The sequence below is a fragment of the Poecilia reticulata genome, chromosome 13 (assembly GCF_904066995.2).
Source record: "Poecilia reticulata chromosome 13, P_reticulata-male-v2, whole genome shotgun sequence".
Classification (NCBI taxonomy): Eukaryota; Metazoa; Chordata; class Actinopteri; order Cyprinodontiformes; family Poeciliidae; genus Poecilia; species Poecilia reticulata.
Genome location: NC_088842.1, coordinates 970,190 through 993,171, shown reverse-complemented (window position 1 = coordinate 993,171; position 22,982 = coordinate 970,190). Strand labels below are relative to the sequence as shown.

The 22,982-nt window shown below is 40.0% G+C and overlaps 2 protein-coding genes across 4 annotated transcripts in view; both read right to left on the bottom strand.

Moving 5' to 3' along the window:
- Positions 1–3,890: 3,890 nt before the first annotated feature.
- Positions 3,891–12,485, bottom strand: LOC103474357 (uncharacterized). The gene is made up of 5 exons (XM_081614460.1): positions 12,421–12,485; positions 9,365–9,976; positions 9,001–9,272; positions 8,866–8,916; positions 3,891–7,328 (listed from the first exon to the last, which is right to left on the bottom strand). The coding sequence occupies exons 2-5, from the start codon at positions 9,907–9,909 to the stop codon at positions 4,171–4,173; spliced, it is 4,026 nt and encodes a 1,341-aa protein (XP_081470586.1). The 5' UTR covers positions 9,910–9,976; positions 12,421–12,485; the 3' UTR covers positions 3,891–4,170.
- A 13-nt stretch (positions 12,486–12,498) lies between these two features.
- Positions 12,499–22,982, bottom strand: part of ubash3bb (ubiquitin associated and SH3 domain containing Bb) — a 70,029-nt gene continuing 59,545 nt past the window's right edge. For all 3 annotated transcript variants that reach the window (XM_081614461.1, XM_008425127.3, XM_081614462.1), the window contains exon 14: positions 12,499–16,881. In XM_081614461.1, the coding sequence (XP_081470587.1) occupies positions 16,744–16,881 (138 nt within the window). In that variant the 3' untranslated portion in view covers positions 12,499–16,743. The remainder of the gene's footprint in view (positions 16,882–22,982) is intronic.

Sequence of the window (22,982 nt, the reverse complement as noted above, 5' to 3'; positions counted from 1 at the left end):
GGCGTGTTGTTGAAAACTACCCTATAACCTTTAAATTAATGATATAACATGTATTTATTTGTATATTTTCATACATAGAAAATGAAAAACACTTGCTAAATTCTGAAGAAATATTTGAGGGAAGAATATAATTTTTTTGTGCTCTACAGAGCAAAACACCGTCTACCTATCCGTTCCTGTACCTAGCCTGTAGTTGTTGCTAGGCAACAGGACTAGTGCTCTGCTAGTTTTTAGATTATGACTTCCTGTACTTTTTAACATCACAAAATATTCCCAAACAGCAGAAATTGTCTCGTAAGCGAGACTTTTTTTGTTTTTTCTGTCAGCTGACTGGCAGTGAGCAGCAGCAGGTGGGTTAAGGACGGCGATGAATCCTAATGGAACCTTGTTGTACCTTGATGTAAGGAGCTGGCCCCAGGCCAAAAAAAGAACATAAAATGATATGTACTATCTAAATCACAGATGTCAAACTCCAGTCCTGAAGGGCCGCTGTCCTGCAACGTTTAGATGTGCCTCTGCTGCACCGCCTGAATAGAATAATTAGATCATTAGCAAGGTTCTGGAGAACTGATCTACACAAGGAGGAGGTAATTAAGCCATTTCATTCAGTGTTTTGTACCTGTGGCACATCTAAAAACTGCAGGACAGTGGCCCTTAGGACTGGAGTTTGACACCCCTGATCTAAATGATCTAAAATTAAAAACTAACATAATCTGAAATCTATTTTCTATTCAAATATAAATATATTTATGATATTCACTTTATCAACCATATACAATCTAAAAATACGTGCAGACGTTTGTAGATCAGTGAGAGAACAGGCATACTGTATATCACATTTATCCATCAATGTGAGTCTGTACCAGAAACATCTGTGTGTGGTAGTTCTCGGGTGCCAGGGTTTGAAAGCATTTAAATTCTGAGAACAGATAATATTCACTATGGAAGATGGTGGCACTAAGTTAAACTGTCAAATAGTAATGGAACTGGTATCATATACAGGTCCTTCTCAAAAAAATAGCATATTGTGATGATAAAAATTAAACTGTCATATATTTTAGATTCATTGCACACCAACTGAAATATTTCAGGTATTTTATTGTTTTAATACTGATGATTTTGGCAAACAGCTCATGAAAACCCAAAATCCCTGTCTCAAAATATTAGCATATCATGAAAAGGTTCTCTTAACGAGCCGTTAACCTCATCATCTGAATCAACAAAGTAACTCTAAACACCTGCAAAAGATTCCTGAGGCTTTTAAAAACTCCCAGCCTGGTTCATTACTCAAAACTCAAAGGAAAAAGTGTGTCAGAAAATGCTGCACAACGAGAAGAGGTGACCGGACCCTGAGGAAGATGGTGGAGAAGGACCGATTCCAGACCTTGGGGGACCTGAGGAAGCTGTGGACTGAGTCTGGAGTAGAAACATCCAGAGCCACCGTGCACAGGCGTGTGCAGGAAATGGGCTACAGGTGCTGCATTCCCCAGGTCAAAGGTCAAGCCACCGTTGAACCAGAAACAGCAGCAGAAGCGTCTGACCTGGGCTACAGAGAAGCAGCACTGGACTGTTGCTCAGTGGTCCAAAGTACTTTTTTAGGATGAAAGCAAATTTTGCATGTCAATTTACACAATCAACTAGAAATTTATTTTATCCAGTAATCTGTCATACTTTACATTAGAACGGGATTTTCCAGAAAGCCTACACTTCAGAAAGTCTTAATTTTTTGTGCCCTGCTGCCAGCTTTCATTCTTTTATTATCAGCAATGAACAATTATAAATATACACAATGTGTTTTATTTGTTAGGCTTGAGTGACAAAAGTTGGAAAACGACGATTTTCTTGACGGTTAAAAAACAACACAAAAAGAAGAACTCCACACAAGACCTCATTTATTTATTTATTTTACAATTCTGTTTTTTTGTTTGTTTTTTAACAGCAGCTGCCGATAAAACTGAAAGTTACAACATTGATATGATTACATGAACTGTTTTCCCGAGAAACGATCAGAAGCGCAGTGAAAATGGTCGGATTCGCCTCTCTAGTTGCAGCGCGAGACCCGACACTCCAGACACAATCTATTATGACCGGTGTTTCACACTGGAGTTTGACTGGACACTGTTGAGCTGCACGACAGAACTCTGACCACAGCTTCGTCATTACTCTCTTCTTTATGGACTTTACCAAAGCTCCGCCCAGAAACGCCCCTCGAAAACCCCATGTGACTTCATGTCTCACAAACAAAGCCTCGCGGGGCTTAGTTTCTATGTGTAAACATGGCGTCTTTTATTTCAACTGACTCTGCAGAGTATTTCTGAATCGATTAGCATTTCTGCCAGATTTTCACAAAATATCAGCCACGACAATGGACATGGGAACCAACAAGTTCATGTCATCTTTTTTGGACGACATCAAGTTGTTTTAGCCACGCGATGCCTCCAACATTGTGCGCATCGCAGCTATAAATGCTACCGGTTGATGAGGAAAACAGCAGATCCTCAGCATAAATATAGCTGTGGACAAGATCACTGACACCTATTGTTCTTGCAAGGCTGGGTAAGTGAGCATTCATGGTTTTGAGGGTTACTTTTGAAATCAGTGATTTCTGTTGTTGGCAAATGTTCGAATGTGCCTAGGCCTGATGCACTGTACTTGGTCCTAGCGTGGCTAACATGATTACAGTTTAGTAAAAAGCCTTTTCAGGTCAAATAAAATCTTAATGTATGTCAGATACGTTACACATTGCATATTGATCTGTTCAGCTAACGTAAGACTGTAACAGACAGGCTTCAAGGTGGAGAAGTTATATCGGTATTGCCATTATGCTGTACTTGGCTAAAAGGTTTTCATGATGGATGTGTTTATTGACTTTCTTTTTTTCATTCAGAAAGCAAAGCAATAATACTTACACCAGCAGACAATCCTTTGTTCTTATTGATCCTACGACAGTCGAGCTGCAAATGTGGTTGTGCACAAGCTTTGATCCAAGCAAGGCATTCCGTTTCAGATTTTGGAAATCTGTGAATTTTAGTTCCACAAATACAATCGGGATACCTGACATCGCCTGTACATATACCCCACTGACAGTGGAGAACCATTCTTTTTCGAGTCCTTTCGAAAAAGAAAGTTTCGGCAAAAACCTTCTGTAGGTCTGCTAGTCCACAATGTACATTAGCATGTATTTACTACTGTAGCTTGTGTTTGTGACACGGTCAAGCACGTGGTAGCTGCGCTGTGCCGTGAAATGGGCATTAGCCAATGAAACGTGGCTCCTGTGGTAAGATCCATGGACATTAGCCTCTGAGATCAGAGATGCAAGCAGGGGAATAGCGGTGCTGGGTAGCTGCAGGGAGTCGATCACTACGGGGTGAGGCGGAGCCACTACTTAAGCAGTTAGAAGAAAGCATCTTACAGTCACGGCTAACTCCGGGAGCCAAGGTAGAAAAGCCTTTTCCCCATAGTCCAAAAGACTGCATTTGTGGCTGCATTTTTACTCCAAAATGCAGCCACAGTGTCCAAAAGAAAAAACATAAGTGCAGTCATTTGCATATTGAGAGTCTACAGAGGCTGATAATCACCCCACTCTGCTCCTGGATTACCATTAAACTTTTGAGTTTTATGTCAAATCCACATGAATTAAATGACAGAAATTAATTTTCTCACTGCATCTTTGATTCATTTTGTCCAGATGCAGACTGTTAGACTGTCCAATCAGAGCCAGGTATTGTGTAGTTGGTGCTTTTAATAAGTTTACAGTAACTAAATTCAAGCCTATGGAACACAAAATGTCACTAAAATTGCTCTGTCCTTCTAAAATCTTTCAGAAAATCGTAAAAATGCACTGAATAGTATCGAATTGTACTGCTCAACAAATATTGTGATACATATCGTATTGTGACCAGAATATCGTATATTGTATCGTATCGTGAAATTATTGTTTCACTACACCCCTACCATACATATGTTCCATACTTCATGTTTGGCGCCACCCATAGATCCAGAGGGAAAATAGCATTTTACGGTGCTCTCTGCACTTCCATGTGAATGAAAACATTTTCTAGAAATAATTCCATGTGGAGTAAAACAAGTAGCTAAGCTGATTGAAGGTGTACAAAGAAATCTTTCTTACATGAAGGAAAGATACTTTGTTTTCTTGAAACAAATCAGTTTTCACTTTAATGAATGCTGAGATTTCACAGATCCCCTCATCCAGTCAAACTGCAGTTTTCCATACTGCGTCTTCCCGCATTTACGTGAGGTGATGAAGTTTTGTTGAGAAGCCAAAGGGACCACTTGGCTGAAGGAACATTGGGCTTGCTCTGTGCTGTGTTTCAATTGGACCTCCTGCACTACCCTTAGGGATGGTTCAGCTCGACCCCGTCGCAGCATTGTTTTTGAACGTTGGGATGCATGAGTAGGCTCCTGTGGTTGCTCCTCAGCAAACTGCACTTCTGTGGGTTGGCACGGAAAAGTTCCTATTTCAGTTCCACAAACAGCCTTTCGATGGGTTGGCATGGGGAGACTCTTGGGGATACTCTGCAGCAAATCATCCTTTCGTAAATTGACATGGGGAGGCTGCTTTGGATGCTCTGCAGCATACTGCACTTTGGGAAGTTTGAATGGGGAGACTCCTCTGTATGCTGTCCAGAAAATTGACTTTCGATGGATTGGTTCTTTGCTGTCTTTCAATTGACTCTTCTGTGCCACCCTCAGGTCCTTAACCACTCTTAGCTCCCTAAGGGTGGTGTAAGCGGAGCCCCATTGGAGCATGGACATGGTTATTGTAGGTCGGGATGCACAGGGAGGCTTCTGTGGATACTTTGCAGCATATTGCCCTTCGGTGAATTGTAACGAAGAGACTTCTGTAGTTTTGGGAGCTCCTGTGTATGGGGGGGTTCCTGTGTATGGGAGGATTCCCGGGACTCCTGTGTATGGGGGGGCTCCTGTGAATGGAGGGGCTCCTGTGTATGGAGGGGCTCCTGTGTATGGGACGATTCCCGGGACTCCTGTGTATGGGGGATATTCTGTATATGGGGGTGCTCCTGTAAATAGGGGGGCTCCTGTATATGGGGGAACTTCTGTATATGGGGGTGCTCCTGTATATGGGGGAACTCCTGTATATGGGGGTGCTCCTGTATATGGGGGAGCTCCTGCATATGGGGGAGCTCCTGTATATGGGGCAGCTCCTGAATATGGGGCAACTCCTGTGTATGGGGGAACTCCTGCATATGGGGCAGCACCTGTATATGGGGGGGCTTCTGTGTATTGTGTAGCTCCTGTATATGGTGTAGCTCCTGTGTATGGGGGGGCTCCTATGCATGGGGCAGTTCCTGAGTATGGGGCAGTTCCTGGGTATGGGGCAGTTCCTGGGTATGGAGCAGCTCCTGTATATGGGGGTGCTCCTGTATAAGGGGGAGCCCCTGTATAAGGGAGTGGCCCTGTGTAAGGGGCAGCTCCTGTATATGGTGTAGCTCCTGTGTATGGGGGGCCTCCTATGTATGGGGCAGTTCCTGGGTATAGGGCAGTTCCTGGGTATGGAGCAGCTCCTGTATATGGGGGTGCTCCTGTGTAAGGGGGAGCTCCTGTATAAGGGAGTGGCCCTGTGTAAGGGGCAGCTCCTGTATATGGTGTAGCTCCTGTGTATGGGGGGACTCCTGTATGTGAGGAATCATCTGTGTATGGGGAAACTCCTGCATATGGGGAAACTCCTGCGTATGGGATGACTTCTGCATATGGGGAGGCTCCTGGGGATTCTCCATATAAACTTGGCCTTTGGTGGGTTGGCTCTGTGCTCTTTTTCAATTCGATCTCCTGCCCCACCCTTAAGGATGCTTCAGATTGACCCTTTTGGAGCGTGGGGGTGGAAGGTTGGGATGCATGGGTAAAAGCCTGTGGATGCTCTGCAGCAAACTGCTCTGTGGTAGGTTGTTGTTGGGTTGGCTCTGTTCTCTTCATCAATTTGAACTCCTGTGTCGAACTTAGTTGAGGCTTTGGTTTAATGGATTTGACTGTTAAAGATTCTAATGGATAGGGAGGTTCCCCTGGATGATCTGCAGCAAACTGCCCTTCAGTAGGTTGTTGGTAGGTTTGCTCTGTGCTCTTTTTCAATTGGATCTCCAGTTTCTGCTTTTGGTCCATGGGAGTGGTTACAGGTGGTTGGGACGCACTGGCAGATTGCTGTGGATGCTCTGCAGCAAACTGCTCTTTGGCAGGTTGTCGGTGGGTTAGCTCTGTGCTCTTTTTCAATTGGATCCTCTGTTTCACCCTTTGGAATTCTTCAGCTTTACCCTGTTGGAGCTCAGGGGTGGTTACTGAAGGCTGAGATGCACCAGCAGACTCCTGTTGATGCTCTGCTGCAAACTGCCCTTCGGCGGGTTGTTGGCGAGTTGGCTCTGTGCTCTTTTTCAATTCATTCTCCTGCTTTTCCTGTTGGGATTCTTCAGCTTTACCCTGTTGGAGCTCAGGGGTGGTTACTGAAGGCTGAGATGCACCAGCAGACTCCTGTTGATGCTCTGCTGCAAACTGCCCTTCGGTGGGTTGTTGGCGAGTTGGCTCTGTGCTCTTTTTCAGTTCAATCTCCTGCTTCTCCTGTTGGGATTCTTCAGCTTGTCCTAGTTGGAGCATGGGGATTTTTGCTGAGAGCATAGATGCAGCGGAAGACTCCTCTGGATACTCTACAGAAAACCGCCTTTGTGCCCGTGAAGAACGGAAACCCTTGCGAGCAATCAGTTTGTACAGGTTCTTCCTCCACTCAGGAATGGGCCTAGTGTCGCTGATAGGGCCGAGGGATAGAGAAGGAGAAAGCCTGTTATCAGCACTGCCTGAAAGACGTTCAGGTTGGACTTTCAGCTGCTTTCGGAAAGTGGTGGACAATGAAACTCGAGGTTTGCCTCTGATATTCTGTTTATTTAATCCTGCAGAGAAATGAGCAAGTGGAAAATGAGGTGCCTTTGGAAGACTTATCTGTCCCTTTCCAGTGCTAGACTTTCTCTTTTTAAAACTAGTCCTTCTTCCTCTAACAAGGCTTCCCCTTACAGAACTAAATTTTCTCCTTCCATAACTTAAGCTTCTTCTTCCAGAACTTAACTTAGCTCTTTTCATTTGAGGAGAGAATGTTTCTTTTTGCTTTTTAAAGAGTGACATAACCTCTCTACCAAGAGACATCTTGGATCTGTACTCCTCATAATTATCAGTGGACAGGAGAAGATCTTGATCTTGAGGCGATTGGAAGGTAACCTTCCGTTTGAATTTGTTATCCTCTGGAGTTGGAGGAGAAACCTTCGGTGAAGGAGTTTCAGTGGTGCTGATCTGTGTTTGATCATCTAAAGCTACATAAAAAACAAAGGAGATGGATTGTTACTTCATACTGTACAGGGCTCATAAATATCACACATTTATAGATATATAAATACTAATGGCACACATTTGCAGAAATATAAATTAAAATTAATTGTCCCTGCCAAATAAATTCACAAATTTCAAACAAATCACAGTTTGCAAATGCACTCAGGGACAGACACTATAGCTTTTGAAGACATGTCCTGTGATTTGATTAAACTAAAACTCAAGTGTTTATTGTTATGGTCAAAGTTACGTTTGAAGAAAATGTGAGGAAACTGCAGTGCCTGAGAAGACCACCCCAACTGTGAGTTATGGAAGAGCTGTGCACCAGTTCCTGTATGGAGGAGCTCCTGTATATGGAACACTTCCTAAAATAGATGACGTTATGATAAAATGATGTGGAAATATCGAATCAACATCTAAAGACAGGAATTTAAAGCTTAGGCACATATGGGCCTTCCAAATGGACAATAACCATTAACATACCACCTAACTTGTTACAAAGTTATTTAGGGGAAATAGTTGATGTTTTGGAGAAGCCACCAGGCATTGGTAATTAGCTTCAGGTATAAATGTATTGGTGTCTGGTGTTAATTGGCAGCATGTTGACACACCATGACATGCTTTGTGTCATTTTGTGGGAACAATAACCTAATTTTAAATGTGAACAGAACAAAGGAGATGATTGTTGATCTCAGGAGGAACAGGATTAAATCAAACCCTATTTCCATCATGGGAGAAGAAGTGGAGGTGGTTAAGGAATATAAACACCTCAATGTTCACGTTGATAACAGACGGGACTGGAGACGCAACAGTGAAGCGTCTATAAGAAGGGACAGAGCAGACTGTACTTCTTGACAAAGCTAAGATCCCTCAAGGTTTGCAGCAAGTTGATGCAGATCTTCTATAAATCTGTTGTTGAGAGGGTCATCTCTTCTGCCGTCATCTGTGGGGGCAGCAGTATCAGAACCAAGGACCTAAAAAGGCTCAACAACCTGATGAAGAAGACTGGTTCTGCTCTGGTTCTGTGGAACCTCTGGAGATGATGATGCAAGGAATAATTCTTCAGAGGATCAAGAAAATCATAGATAACCCTGACCATCTTTTGCATGAGACTGCCTCATGACTGTCTCATGAAGAGGACAGTCATGAGGCAGTCCTTCCCAGGCATCTTGGGAAGGACTCATCTGCCTTCCCAAGATTCTTGTCTTGGGAAGACAGAGCATCTTCAGCCAGAGGTTTCTTCAGATTCAGTGCAGTACAGACCACTTCAGAAAATATTTTTTGTCAGCAGCCATCATCATCTTCAATGGATCTTTGAAGAATCTAAATTACTGAGTCACAACATTTAATTTGCCTTTGGGATTAATAAAGTATTTTTGAATTTGAATGCATTTTCAGTATTCCTTACTTCCCAATATATCATCAGAAGGGAACATTATGCAGCTCATAGTAAGTTATAGTTGTTGTTTTGAATGCTGTGCTTTTGATGCCAACTTTATGCTATGGGTTCTCGTATGTCACCTTGCTGTGAGATGTCAGCATCTGCATAGTCAACTGAAGACTGCTGGCCCTCTGCAAAAATACAAAGAAAAGTGTAAGTGTTTGAATTGTATGGAATCATACATCTTCATACATATGAGCATTAATTCCTTGCACCTTCAGGTACTGTGTCGAATTGTTGGCTTGCTGAATCGAACATGGAGTCAGATTGAAGTGGATGTTGGGCGTCTTCACCAACCCCTAGCTGGACACCTTCACCAACCCCTAGCTGGACACCTTCACCAACCCCTAGCTGGACACCTTCACCAACCCCTAGCTGGACACCTTCACCAACCCCTAGCTGGACACCTTCACCAAGCCTTGTTCTGTCCTGCAGATCTTCCTGTGACGTAGGAGGTCTGACCTCTTCAATTCCTGCTTTGAAACGTCTGTCACACACAAACACTTACACTGTATTGTTGTTAACATTTGTGCATATTTGTGGTCATATTTAAAGTCATATTTGTGTTTGGCTGCTTACCTGTCACTTCTTCTTCGACCTAACCTCTGAGACACAAGACTTCTTCCAGAAGTTGTCAGACTCCTTTTCGGCTGCATATCAGGCAACTGCCGGAAAGCCAAACTTCCTAGCCCATTCACGCTCTCCTTTCTCTTCTGGCTTATTTTTGGTTTAGCTGAACCCTTTCTTCCAATGACTTTTTTTCCTCCCATTCTGCTTGATTTACGTCTGCTTGTCTTCCTGGCTCTTACTGACTTCTTCCTTTCCATCTCAGCAGGAATATCGATATCATCAATATTGAAATAAGAGTAGAAGACCTTGTCAGCAGTTATCTCCTCTTCCTCGCTCAGTTCACCTTTATCAATATCATACAGATGGCCAAAAAAGAATTCCTCCCAGAAGTCTTCCCCGCTGACACGTTTTCGTTTCTTCCTCCAGCTTCTGATAATGGAGTTGGGGATGTAGCCGTCTGGAGCCGTGGGCCATCTACAGAACTCCGGGTCCACTTCAGCAGTGTCCTTCATGACGCGATATTCAGCTGTCTTGCAAAGTTCAAACTTTTTCATGTTGCTGAATCCTCTGAACACATCACCAGGGTACGATTAAAGTTATGGTTGAGTGCAAGGCAGATATCTGAAAAAATATGTAACAATGTAAAAGTAGTATCAATTTAGAAAAAAAACAAACATGCTATTTACTATATGTTGACCATTCTTACTAATAAGAAGAATGTTGCTGTAATCTTGGGATTACAGCAACAAATTTTTTTTTTTCTTGGGCTCCCTCCACAGATTCTCTATGAGGTCTCAAAATTATTTTCCTTTTGGGCCATATCAAGGTCACAAATATTCTTAAGGGTTTTTTATGGCAGAATGTATACATAAAACCACCCATTAATAAACTCTGACAATATTAAAAAGTTAGTATTATGTATTTTCTAGGCACATAGAGCGATTTTATAACACAATAAAGTAACTATTACCTTCAGTTGTTATAAAAATGCAATATAATTCAAATATGACTTAAATTAATTTTTACTTTGTATTTTAATTCCTTGAAATTGGGTTTCTGTCTCTTTAAAAACGCCTGCCTTTTCTGAAACTCCGCCTGCATGAAGTCATCACAACTTAATAAAGGTAAAAGGTTCCTCTATTAACCCTTTTACAATGTTTTTACCAGGGTGTCACTGAGAAGTAGCTCGTATGGTGAACTCAGCAGCAATTAGAAGGTGTTTGTTAATTGCTGCTAGCTAGTCTAAAGGAACGGAGTGGGGGAGTTGCAGGCGATGGTTGCTATGTGAGGTATCCACACAGGTGTTTTGCACAGCTGAATGGTTGCCATGGGAGATTAAGGGATTTTTCAAACGTGCATACAAGAATCAAGGCAACATTCTAGGTGTGTTTTGGATGAAGGGATAACATAACAGGATGTAAAGCTCAAAAAAGTTGATTTTATATAATACTGACACTGTAATAAATAGTTGTTTCTGCTTTTGATGAGTACATCTTTTCACATTGATGTAATTTAGCAGCATATAGATAAAAACTGATTTGATTTAAATAACAAAACAATATTTAAGACAGCAGCTTTTATATTGGAAGTTCTAGAGCAGGGGTGTCCACAGTGGGTCCTGGAGGCCCAGCATCCTGCATGTTTTAGTTCTCTCCCTGGTTTAACACACCTGGATCAAATGATGGCACATTAGAGGCCTAACAGGAACACTGACAAGCTGAAAAGGTTGTTACTACCACCAGGGAGAGAACTAAAATGTGTAGGATGCCGGCCCTCAAGGACCCACTTTGGACACCCCTGCTCTAGAGGGCCACATAAATACTAATGGTGGGCCAGATTAGGCCCCCTGGCCTTGAGTTTGACACATGAATTCTTTCATATTCAAGTCTGGACTCTGGCTGGCCCACTTCAAACACTGATATCACTTCCAGAAAGAAAACGATTTAGAAAATTCTTAATATTAATCCATCTAAACTAAATTTGCTGGGAGTTTCAATAATTTTAGGCTAAACTTTGCCTTATTGTTGATTTTCCATAGACATGAGTGCCAGAAATTGGAAATAGCATAGGTGCAGTATTTTGTATCATAATAAAAAATAAAACTTGTTTATGTTGGCAACACCTCACAGGATGTTGTGCTGTCATCTGGAAGAAACGGAGTGGGAAGATGGAGCATCAGAGGGAGCCCCTTTTATGCCTTTTTAACAAGTCAATAATCCATCCATCTGCCTTCGTCTTCGAAGACCCAGGACACGCTGGAGGGATTACGTCTCTCGGCTGGCCTGGGAACGCCTTGAGATTCCCCCGGAGGAGCTGGAAGAAGTAGCTGGGAGAGGGAAGTCTGGGCCTCCCTTCTGAAGCTGCTGCCCCCGCGACCCAACCCCAAATGAAGCAGAAGAGGATGGATGGATGGATGGATGGATGGATGGATGGATGGATGGATGGATGGATGGATGGATGGATGGATGGATGGATGGATGGACGGATGGATGGATGGATGGATGAATGGATGGATTGTTATAATGAGAAACTGTCACGTCTTAAAGAGATACTGCTCCTGTATTCATTTTCTATTTGTGGCAGTTAAAAGCTTCCATACAAGTCGGTTTTTCTGTGACACAGAAATATTCTGGTTTCAAATTTTCTCACTCAAAGCTTCACTTAAAAGTTTCATCAGTTACTCTAAGAGCATATGTCAGCACATAGTTAGCCTAGCATGGCATGAATAATAGTAACAGCTGAGAGGAAGTGTAGCTTTCCATAATTTCCCCAAAGACATTTTTAATTGAACATATATTACCTAATAGTTAAACTATCTGTGGAGAAATTCAGTTTATCTGTTCAATTAACGTTCTATTGACATAATTTATGATAAAGCTATCTGTTAGTGGTTATTTATTTTTTAACCAAAGTAGCTATATTTTTTAAAACTGTAACTAAAAATATCTTGGTAATCTTTTTGCGTTTTGTTTACTTGTTACAATGAGATTCTTTGTTTTTCTTTTAACTAACTCTAGACATTTAATTTGACCTTTTGAATAATTAGGGTTTCTGTTTTGACCTACCTCCTCCCTCTCAGCCTGGCAGAAGTCCTCCTGTTCGTTGCCGTCCACATTCATTTTAAATAAAAACATCCGTTCAGTGACAGTTGAAGGAATTTCATTTTATTGGCTTGGATTTCTACTTACTTTTGAAACTGTAGCCAATCTGATGTGGAAAATAAAAGCTACCCCTTCAGTAAAGTGCATTGCCATTTTTCCGTGAGATTTTTAACATTTTGTCACATTAACCACAAATGTGTTTAATGGCTATAAACACCACTTATTTTGAAATCAGGAAGCAAGTCTGTGTTTTTCAGTATCCAAATAATGATGTTCTGTTTTATTTAAAAGTTGGATGTGAATATATTTATAATTATAACATAAGCAAGAGTAGAAACATCCAGACTAGACAGAAAGACAAAGCTGTCCGACTGTTAAATTACTGTTAGATGAAAATCACAAGTGAACAATGGATAGCCTTTTCTTTTAAGTTATTGCAGAGGAAAGAATGTTGTTTTCTTAGCATCTGAATAAAAAGCACAATTTAAAAATCAAATGAAGATCGTCACAAAAAAAAATAATTTGCTGGCCCTACTTCCTTCCCCCAGTCATCTCTGCATATGAAAATATGGAAGCTTTTTTTTAAAAAGTAGCCATTTCTCTTTGATAGCTGCATGTTTGCAAAAGTGGACAAAAAAAGTCATAAACTGCACACATTCACACGCTTCATTTTAAAATACATACTAACATATATTTTGGCTTGAAATGGTGGAACTGTAATTTATATGCAGTTTATATGCAGTCTGAACATTTGATATGTTCAGACAATAAATAAGAAATACAGGCTCTCTTTTTCTTTTTCTTCTCCTGGGATAAATGAATGTTCCTCTTTCCATCCAACAAACATGTCTCCATTATTTAGTCAGGGAAAACGGCTAAAATAAGAAAAAACCTTAAAAAACCTAACTAGCTCATAGTCTTACGCCTCTCTGACAATCGGTTCACATTTTAACAAAATCACAGTTATATGGCATCTCAGGTAGTAAACTATAACTCATTAATTTTCATTGACCATATAATTGGGAAATTTGACATTTCTAAAATAAATCAGCTTAATGGAAACATGCCTATTTTAAAAAAATTCTTGAAAAAAATGTTTTGCGCTAGGATGAGGTGGATTTTTTGGCCATATCCAAATCGGTTTACTGCAATGGAAACACTTTTTTTTGCATCGAATGAGTCACACAAACCACAACAGTGATGTTGCCACTGGCGCAAATTCCAAAGAAGACGACAGGAAGTAGCAGGAGGATCATGATGCTGTATGTTTTTTAAAGACATTGCATGGACAGACTACGTGTGATTTTAATTGCATTTCTTATTTGATGGAAACATAGTAACTGTGAAGTTGTGGTTTTATCAACATCAGCTTTGAAAAAAGTAAAGAATCTATTTTTGTGGAGATAAAAACACCAGCAGTAACGAGCGTCTGCAGTTTTGATCAGGTTCCACATAAAGAACAGCGAAGTGGTCCATGGATACAGTTTGAGAAAGACCATAATTGTCATCACCCTGGTGTCATTCGTAGTCCTTCATCGATTTGTTGATGGTTCTAAAAGGAAAAATATTTCATTTTGGTTCTATTAATGGCCAGGGTACAGATCCTGCTCTCTCACATTTCATCTACATCTCTGACCAGTTGCTATGTTTTAACCTCCCTGATGCATCACATTTAAATGACACAGATACTGTAGCATACACTTTATGATCTCCAGCTCAGTCAGGCTATTCTAACATTCTTTTGACATATTTGAGCAAGTGCTACTTAAATGTCACAACAATGACCAAACAATAACATTACAAAATCTCATGGTACATTATGCTGATTCTCTGTCTGCACCTATGAAGATTCTCCAACTTTGACAGAACGTGGTTAACATGATGGGGAACCAGGCTTAAGTTTTGGACATTTAACTGTCATCCCAAGATGTTCCAGGAGTCATTAATATAGATTCATACTCATGTATATGTTCATATAATTCATACACGAGATGTTGGTAGTTAATTTGTTTATGTCAAAGACATATTTCTAAAGCTTTTCTTGTTTTATGTGGCAAGACTGAATATCTGTGAAGTTCCTGAATTTCAGATTGTGACTGAAGATCAAAAGTAAGACCTCTGACCCCTTCATGGTATTTTCTTATGAAAACCATGTTTTTGGCAGTGTGAAGTTTTTTACTAGCTGGATACTACCAAGATTTAGAAAGAACTGACTTAGAGTTTATTTTAAATCTCTAAAATTAAATATTCCTCTTTTGACTGGAGTGGATAAAAAAAAAACCCTGAAAAAGTGAAAAGTGGCGTTTTAGCTCCATGTGTTGTAAAAGGTTAAAGAACAGTAATAACAATTTAGGAATAAAATAAATTATAAACTTACACAGACTACAAGACTGGATTAATTTAGGAAAATCAGTTTAGTATGCTAATTACATTTGGAATTTATTGAAATATGCTATTTAAACTAATAGAAAGTGCTTTTATTTTAACAGGAAACAGACCTGAGATGTTTTCACTTAATTTGTCTCTGCAGTTTATTTTCCGATGTTGCTTCGCTGATCGGCTTCATGGGGGTCAACTGTGACTCTTTGCTTTTACTTTTGAAACGGTCAGAAAAAGACCAGCATCTCCGTGATCATGTTGAACCTCCTTCCAGTCGATGGCTCCTCTGATTGATGTCCTCCTACATTCTGTCACAATCAGCCTCCCGTCATGATCTGAGGATAACCCAGAAACGGCTCCAGACTCAGAGTCTACTCAAACCAAACTCTAGCATCGCAACAAAAAATACATTCAAGTTTCAGCCTGAACATTTTGTAAAAAAAGAACATTTAAAATGATAATCTGTTGTAAACTAATAGCACAACGTGCTATTAGTAAACGTCCTTGTTGTGTCTCTGGCTTTTGCAGCCGAGAAATGAAGAACATACGGAGATGAGGCAGGAACTCTCAGAGGCAATTAACGCAAAGCTGCAAATACCTGCTAAATGCAACACCTGAGACATTCCTTCTGAAGTTCTTTCATGCAGCTAAAAATGTTTTTTTTCTTTGTACACATTATTTTTTATCTAAAAAAGAGGCTTCAAAATAAATAGAGATTAAATTGGAAGACCTTTCTCAGTATATGATTACAGTTACTCCAACCCTTTGGACAGCGATCGCTGCTGGGCCAGAATCAAGATGCTACTGGATGATTGTCACTAAGTGCAACATGTGCTGTCGAAGCTCTGTGTGTGTGTTATATACTAAATACACTGAACGGGTCGGAGAAGGCCGTGCTGCCTCCTTTTTGGCATACATAAAAAAACACATTAAAAAAATCAGATGTTTGCAGAATTCAAAAACAAAGTAACAAAAACAAGCATAAAAATCAACATGGGTGATACATTTTTTAGAACTGTTGTGACACGTCCACTTTGTTGTTTGATTTAGTTTCATTAAGACAGGAAAGTTAATTATGCAACAGAAGAAACTTTCTCAATTTGCAGAGATCTGACCTGACACCACGAGCAACCAGACCCACCGCGATGAGCCTCAGCTGCCGAGACTGGAAATAAAATAAGAAAACTGTGCATTTTGACACACACACACACACACACACACACACACACACACACACACACACACACACACACACACACACGCACACACGCACACACACACACACACACACGCACACACACACACACACACACACACACACACACACACACACACACACACACACACAGGGAGACAATGGTCCTTTTGTTGATACATACGTCCAGTGGAGTCCGTTCTAATGGGGTGGCCAGACCCCAGGCCGGTAAAAATATTGGGGTGGCACGACTAACAGACAGCGAGGAAAAATAAAAAGCCCCCAACTGCATACTAGGAAGTTGAAGTTCAAGCTTTAAGTTCTAAGCTTGCATATTAGCCTGCTAACATGCTTTAGCATAAATCAACATGGGAAGTATGACATGAAAGAGCTTGCAATGTTGATCTGACCAAATTCCAGAGGCAGTGCTGACATGAGATTCCACACAGAGCAGCAGAAACCCACTGACCCCGTCAGACCGCCTGAGCCTGTCAGGGTCCTGAGTCGCTGCATAACGCCAGCAGAGTGTGAACGTTTGCCAATCCACTGCTGGGACTGCTCATCTTTACTCTGCTGGCTCAATCAGCAGCTACTGAACAGGCTGAGAAGACAAGAGCTCCAGTTATTTTGTTGGGCTGGGTAGTTGTTGGTGGGGAGGTGGAGGTGGATGGGGCACAGGGAGAGCACTGTGACCGACTCGGAGCAGGCAGGCGTCATTCTTGCAGAAGAGTCTCCTTCCAGTCGAAGGAGTGGTTCGGACCGTGAGTCAGAGGCAGGATAGGAGGGTCCACCAACTGCCACATTCCCGTCTCTCCTTGCTCCTCACAGGCACAGAAGCCCAGGTACGGGATCTGAGGACCAAACCCAGATAGCACATGATGTTAAATCAACATTGAATTATAGTCAGAAAGGTTGATTTTTGGTTGAAGTCGAAAACTGACGGTGGATCAACCATCAAACAACCATCCAGCTCTAATCGTTGAAAATGTGTCAATGAATCAATGTTTTGTCGTTGAAATCTAATGACTGAAATGCTGAAGTCTGATCAATGTTGTATCAATGTCAGCTGTTTTGCTGCACTCCTTCCTCTCCTCCTCCTCATCAGAGCTCTGGGTCGGAGAATTTTATTAGTGAGTGGGGGTCATCACATTTTAAATTAACCATGTAGACTAGCGGTTCTCAACGTGGGCGGTACCGCCCCCCAGGGGGCGTTCAGAGGACGGCAGGGGGCGCTGATGGACATTTTTACAAAAGGGGGGCGCTGGGATGCCTTTGGGGGGCGTTTGGTCGAAGGTAAACTTTACACCTTAAATGCACAACAATACCAGTTTAGACTTTGAGCAACTTGGTAAAACTGTATGTGTAACATTAAATCATGCTCGGCTGCAACTGTATCAATGGCAGCTCTTCTATTCAGTGTTTGTAGCTTTTGGCGCAGCTCCTCTCCTGCTACACCGGCTGGTGACGTTGCTGAGATTCACTTTGTCTGGTATTTTTGTACATATGTTTTGGCAGTTCTGTGATCATGTTAAGCAGCAACTTATATTAAAAATTGTTTTATTTCCGTTTGAAAGCTGCCAGCTTCCATGGAAGGACAACAGAAAATCGTTCTTATAAACATGTAATTACTAAAATCACGATACTCTCACTTTGTATCCCTCTGAAAAATGAACCTATTTAAATAAAGTAATAAAGAAATCTCTCCATGGGTGATGCCACGATAGAGAGCGTTCATTTTATAGCGTTAACACGGTGCTGTAAGTGGTCCGGTATGAAACGGGCTGATAGAACAACACAGCACTTTTAAATTTCAATAATCAGAATACCAAAATTGTTTCTGTAGTTTTAAAAGGTTTATGTCAGTCTGCCTTTTCCCCATCGATACGCTTCCCGACCGCCCTGCACCTTAGGGGGTTGGAAAAAAAAGCTGCGCACATTGCGCAAAACTCTGAAACAGGAGTAGCGGGACATAAAACGGAGCGACGAACTAGATGTGAATTATGGCATAAAAACAGAGAATCCGACACCGAACAGTGAAAAATCAATACATATGTGAAACATGACGATTAGGCGGTGCAGCAGGTGATGAGTGAAGATTACTGATAATCAATAAACAATCAAATAAATCTAGCAACAGGAAAGAAACTAAAGTGGACATAGCAATAAACCAAGAGAGGATAATACTAATCAAATGAAACTAAATGGAAATGAATGAAGAACAAAATGCAAGAATAAACTAAGAAACTAAAGTAAATACAGAAGAATAAACTGGTATGGCAAGACCTTTTGAGCAATAATTAATACAGAGACTGTATGGCAAGAATAAACAGACATTATTTCCAGATAAAAGGTAAAATAATATTGTTGAAATGTCATGGGTTTGTTGAGACCACATCTAGTAATGAGAATATCTTACAAACCAGTCCAAATTTCTGTCCAGTAAAACTATTAATCTATAATCAATAGACAGGTCTATATAAAGATATAATCCATGTTTCTGTCTCATATTTGTATGGCATTAAAAGGATCTGGAACTTTAGTTTTTCCACTGAAAGCTCTGGTTTGCACAATAAATGCCATGTGGGTGAAGTTTTATGGATGATACTCTGATGTCCCATTCTCCTGAAGGCAGCACAGAGCTGCACTACCAGAAACTGACAAACACTGAAGAGAAGAAGAGCTATGATTAATGTAGTTACAGTTCTATCCATGTTTTAATGTTGCAGAGCTCAGTCGTTTGCAAATAGTTCAAAGTTTAAACTGGCATGTTGAACATCTTTTATCTGGTCATTTTGTGGAATATTTAACAACTAGAAAATGGCACAAAATAAGAATATTTTTCCACTCTGATTGGCTGCTGTTAGGCCTACCAAGTTTAACTTGAATGTTCATTGCATTTTTCGTAGACGCCTGTGAAAATAATTTCTATTCCCATGGCTTTTTTGTTCTCTGGTAAATTATTTTTGATGATAAATACAGAAACAAGCATAAAAATCAAAACATCTACAATAGTGATAGTAATATTAATGATAAAATAATGGTCAGTGCAAAGTAGCCTACAAATTCTTTGGTGGGGGCGGTGAGGGACCTGGATAAAGGCTGGGGGGGCGCTGGGCCAAAAAAGGTTGAGAAACACTGATGTAGAGGATAGTGGGTGATGATTCATTTCTGTACATTTTCTTACTTGTTCATAAAAATTCTTACTGACTGTTTGTGTGCGATATATTGACACATCAACAATGTACTACAAGGAGTGAAGCGGTCCACCCCTAGATTGACACATCTACATCTAGATGTGTCAATCTAGATGCAGATTGATACATCTAGAATGTACTACAAGGAGTGCAGCTGTGTGAGTGGGATGGCCCAACCACACAGCTGCTTCGCTGTTGGCTTGTTGGCAAAAGATGTTAATTCAATGTTGAATTATTATCACAAAGGTTGCATGTATGGTTGAGGTCGACAACTGACGGTGGATCAACCATCAAACAACCATTCAATTCTAGCCAATGTGTCATTGAATCAATGTTGATTTATTGTCGATATTCATTGATTGAAATGCCAACATTGAATCCAGTGTTTTTCAGCACTGGTCCTCCAAGTCCTGCAAGTTTTAGGTATTTCTCTAATTCAGCACACATGATATTAATTGACTTCTGATTAACGTTTTGCTGACTGAAAACTGAAAACACGCAGGTCAGTTTGATTGAGGATAAGGTTTGGGGAAGAACTACACTCTTAGAAATGGCTGTACATTTACGGCAGAATTCCAGCAGTAACATACTGTTATTCCAAAATACGGTAGAATATTGTCAATTTGATGTCTTCTTCTATTGTCACATTTTTTTCCCTAGGCAAGACATTTTACTTGTATTTGCATCTTAGAAAAGCAGCATTTAAAGACAATATTAAACGGAAAGAAAAAAAAATACTTTCCATAAGAAATCTTTTAAGGAATGAATCAAAATCTACAGAGCATTATCAAAAATGTTAGATTACCGGTGTTGGTGTTGTATGTTAAAAACACAATGTTAATTAAACACTTGTTTAGCTAAATTCAAAGATAGGTTTGTCAGTTTCCCTAAAAAGATGGTGTTTGATAAAGAGTTGCTCACACAATCGCAACGTATCTGTGACGTCACGTGTTTGCTTGGAGACAGCAGTATGGCGTCTTGTCTGGATCTTATCATAACAAGGTCAGTTCCCCAAAACTATTTAAACATGCTCTTTTTGTTCTCTCTTTAATGTATTTATGTAATGTAATGGTGATGTATTGTCTCAATGTTTGTAACTCCCTGGCGGACATTATACCACAATGTCTGCTGCGTTTATACTGTTATGTATTCTGTATCTCAATAAAGATTTCTTTAAAAAACAAAAAACAAAAAAAAAAACAAGGTAAGTTCCATGTTAAGACCATCATGTTTTTGATTTTTTATAATTTTTTTATGTATCAGCTTATGCTTATGCTTAAAAATAAAAAAGTTTATTTTTTTGGATGTCGCGGTACGACTGTTCAGTACAGAGATGCTCCAGTCCAGAGAGCTGCTGTCCTGAAACTTTCAGATGCTTCCCTGCGTCAATTAACACACCTGAATCAAATGAAAGGCTGATTAGCAGGTCTGTTGGAGTAAAGAGTAAAGATTCATCGAAAAGTTGCAGGACGGTAGCTCTCGAGGACTGAACGTGAGCACCCTTGGTTTATTATTTTTGTTAGCAGCTAAAGCTAGCCAAGCAGGTGTAGCACGGGGTGTCGGGTGGTTAAACACATAGACATAATATAAGGATAGACGCCTCATGGACCGCTCTCGAGATTTAGGGCGGCCATCTTGGAGCGGTCCACCACTCCACTCAGCGTAATGTGTTTAGCAGGCAAAATGACATATCAGCGCATTAATCGATCATAACACGCTTTTTTGTTACTGGAAACCATATTCAAACATCTATCAAAGCTACATTTATAAATAATTGTATTATTTAAGTATGTTTTTAATACATAGTACAGCATATTTAAATATGCTTAGTGGCTATAACAATAGAACGAGCATATTACAAAGCACACAGTCGTTCAGAATTTATTTAATAAATAATTTAGTAATATCAATACATATTTATTTATATAAATATGTATTTATATAAATAAATATTTATTTATTTGTGTCTATACAGACACAAATAAATAGTGATTTATACTGAATAATACACTGCTCAAAAAATAAAGGGAACACTTAAACAACACAATATAACTCCAAGTAAATCAAACTTCTGTGAAATCAAACAGACATTGATTTCACAGAAGTTTGATTTACTTGGAGTTATATTGTGTTGTTTAAGTGTTCCCTTTATTTTTTTGAGCAGTATATATATTGGATACGTTTGTATGTTTGTATGTATGTATATACATATATATAGATATGTTTTTCAGCCGACGAGTTCTAGCTTCAGAGAGATTCAGCAGCTGAGATTGAGTTCAAAATCCGATGTGAGATTCATCCGTGCTGCAGTGAATCCGTCTCTCTTTATGGATTCTCCCTCTTCTTCCTCACATCGTGTCTTTATGAAACTTTCAAAACAAAAACGGAAAATTTGGGATGTATCTTACTAGTGAAAGAATTACATTTAAATAAGTCTTTACCTGTGTAAACTTTGCTGGTGAATGTTATAACACATAATATAAGTATTATAATATGTGTTACATTGTTTCATTTCTAATATAGGCTCTTGTGTCAGATAATCTAAGTCAATGTTAGAGAATAATTAATTTTTTTAGATTTACAGAATCTCAGTTAGCCTTCATAGCGGAACTGAACCCCGTATTACACCAAGCACTGTGGCTAATATTAGCTGGTATCTCGCTGGTGGACATAAATACAGTAAAGTAATATTATAATGACAGTATATACACAATAACATGTCCATCTTACTTGTGAAATGTTGTCTGTGGAGCCCTCAAATCAATAATTCATAGATCCGAACAACAATATCCCTCAGTGCTGAGGCATCTTATGTTTTGATTGAGCAAAGTAGGCGGGAGTACCGCTCCAAGATGGCCGCCATATTTCCTGCGCCAGAGCAGCCAATGCGGGGTTTACTCTTATATTATGTCTATGGTTAAACAAACATTAAAACTGTCAGAAAGGCCGTTTGAGTTAACATTATTTAGCTGCGGAGTCGTTTTCTTGAAGTTTTCGGCTATAGACGGCATAATGGGGAGAGTGGCTGTGCTGTACCGGTGGTTTGATCTATGCGAGCAAAGCTAAGCCAAAATGTTTTTGTCTTTATAAATAATAATGATAATAAATAATATATTGGCTGACTCTTTTTTTCTTCATTAGTATGTCATGTTGGTGACTGAAGTGTGTTATGATGACTTCTACACATTTCTTCTGACAGATTGGCAGAAGAAATGCTGCCCAGAATATTTCTATAAGCTGACTAATTTCTATAATGCCTATTGTCTGAGTTGTGTTTATGGTAATTATTTGTGACATTTTTATGCTTTATGTTGTAGGTGGTGAAAAATGCTCTCCAGGGTAAACCCGGTATTTTGGTGGGTCTCGTTAGTTTTGCTCACTTCTCTTCAAAATGTTTATTTATTATCCTAATATGTCTACTATTTATCCTGTTGTTCCTCCAGGCTGGGAAAACCAGGCATTCTTTTGTTGGTTCATGTGCTTCGTCCTACATCCAAAGGACACAAGAAGAATCCAAAACAGCTCATGTCAAACTGTGGACCATGTTTTCAGATATGTGCAGGTATATGGTTATTCTAATGAACCTACTTGTTTGTAGAAGCACTTTCTCATTGGCTTTGTTTGCTATCTGAATGTAGCTGTGCTGCTAAATATATTTAATAATTTTTATTATTCGTCTTATCATTATGTCAAAGATGCAAGCCAGTGTTGAAGCCTTCCTCATTGCCGTGCAACCAGGACAGCCCTTCCTCCTGCAT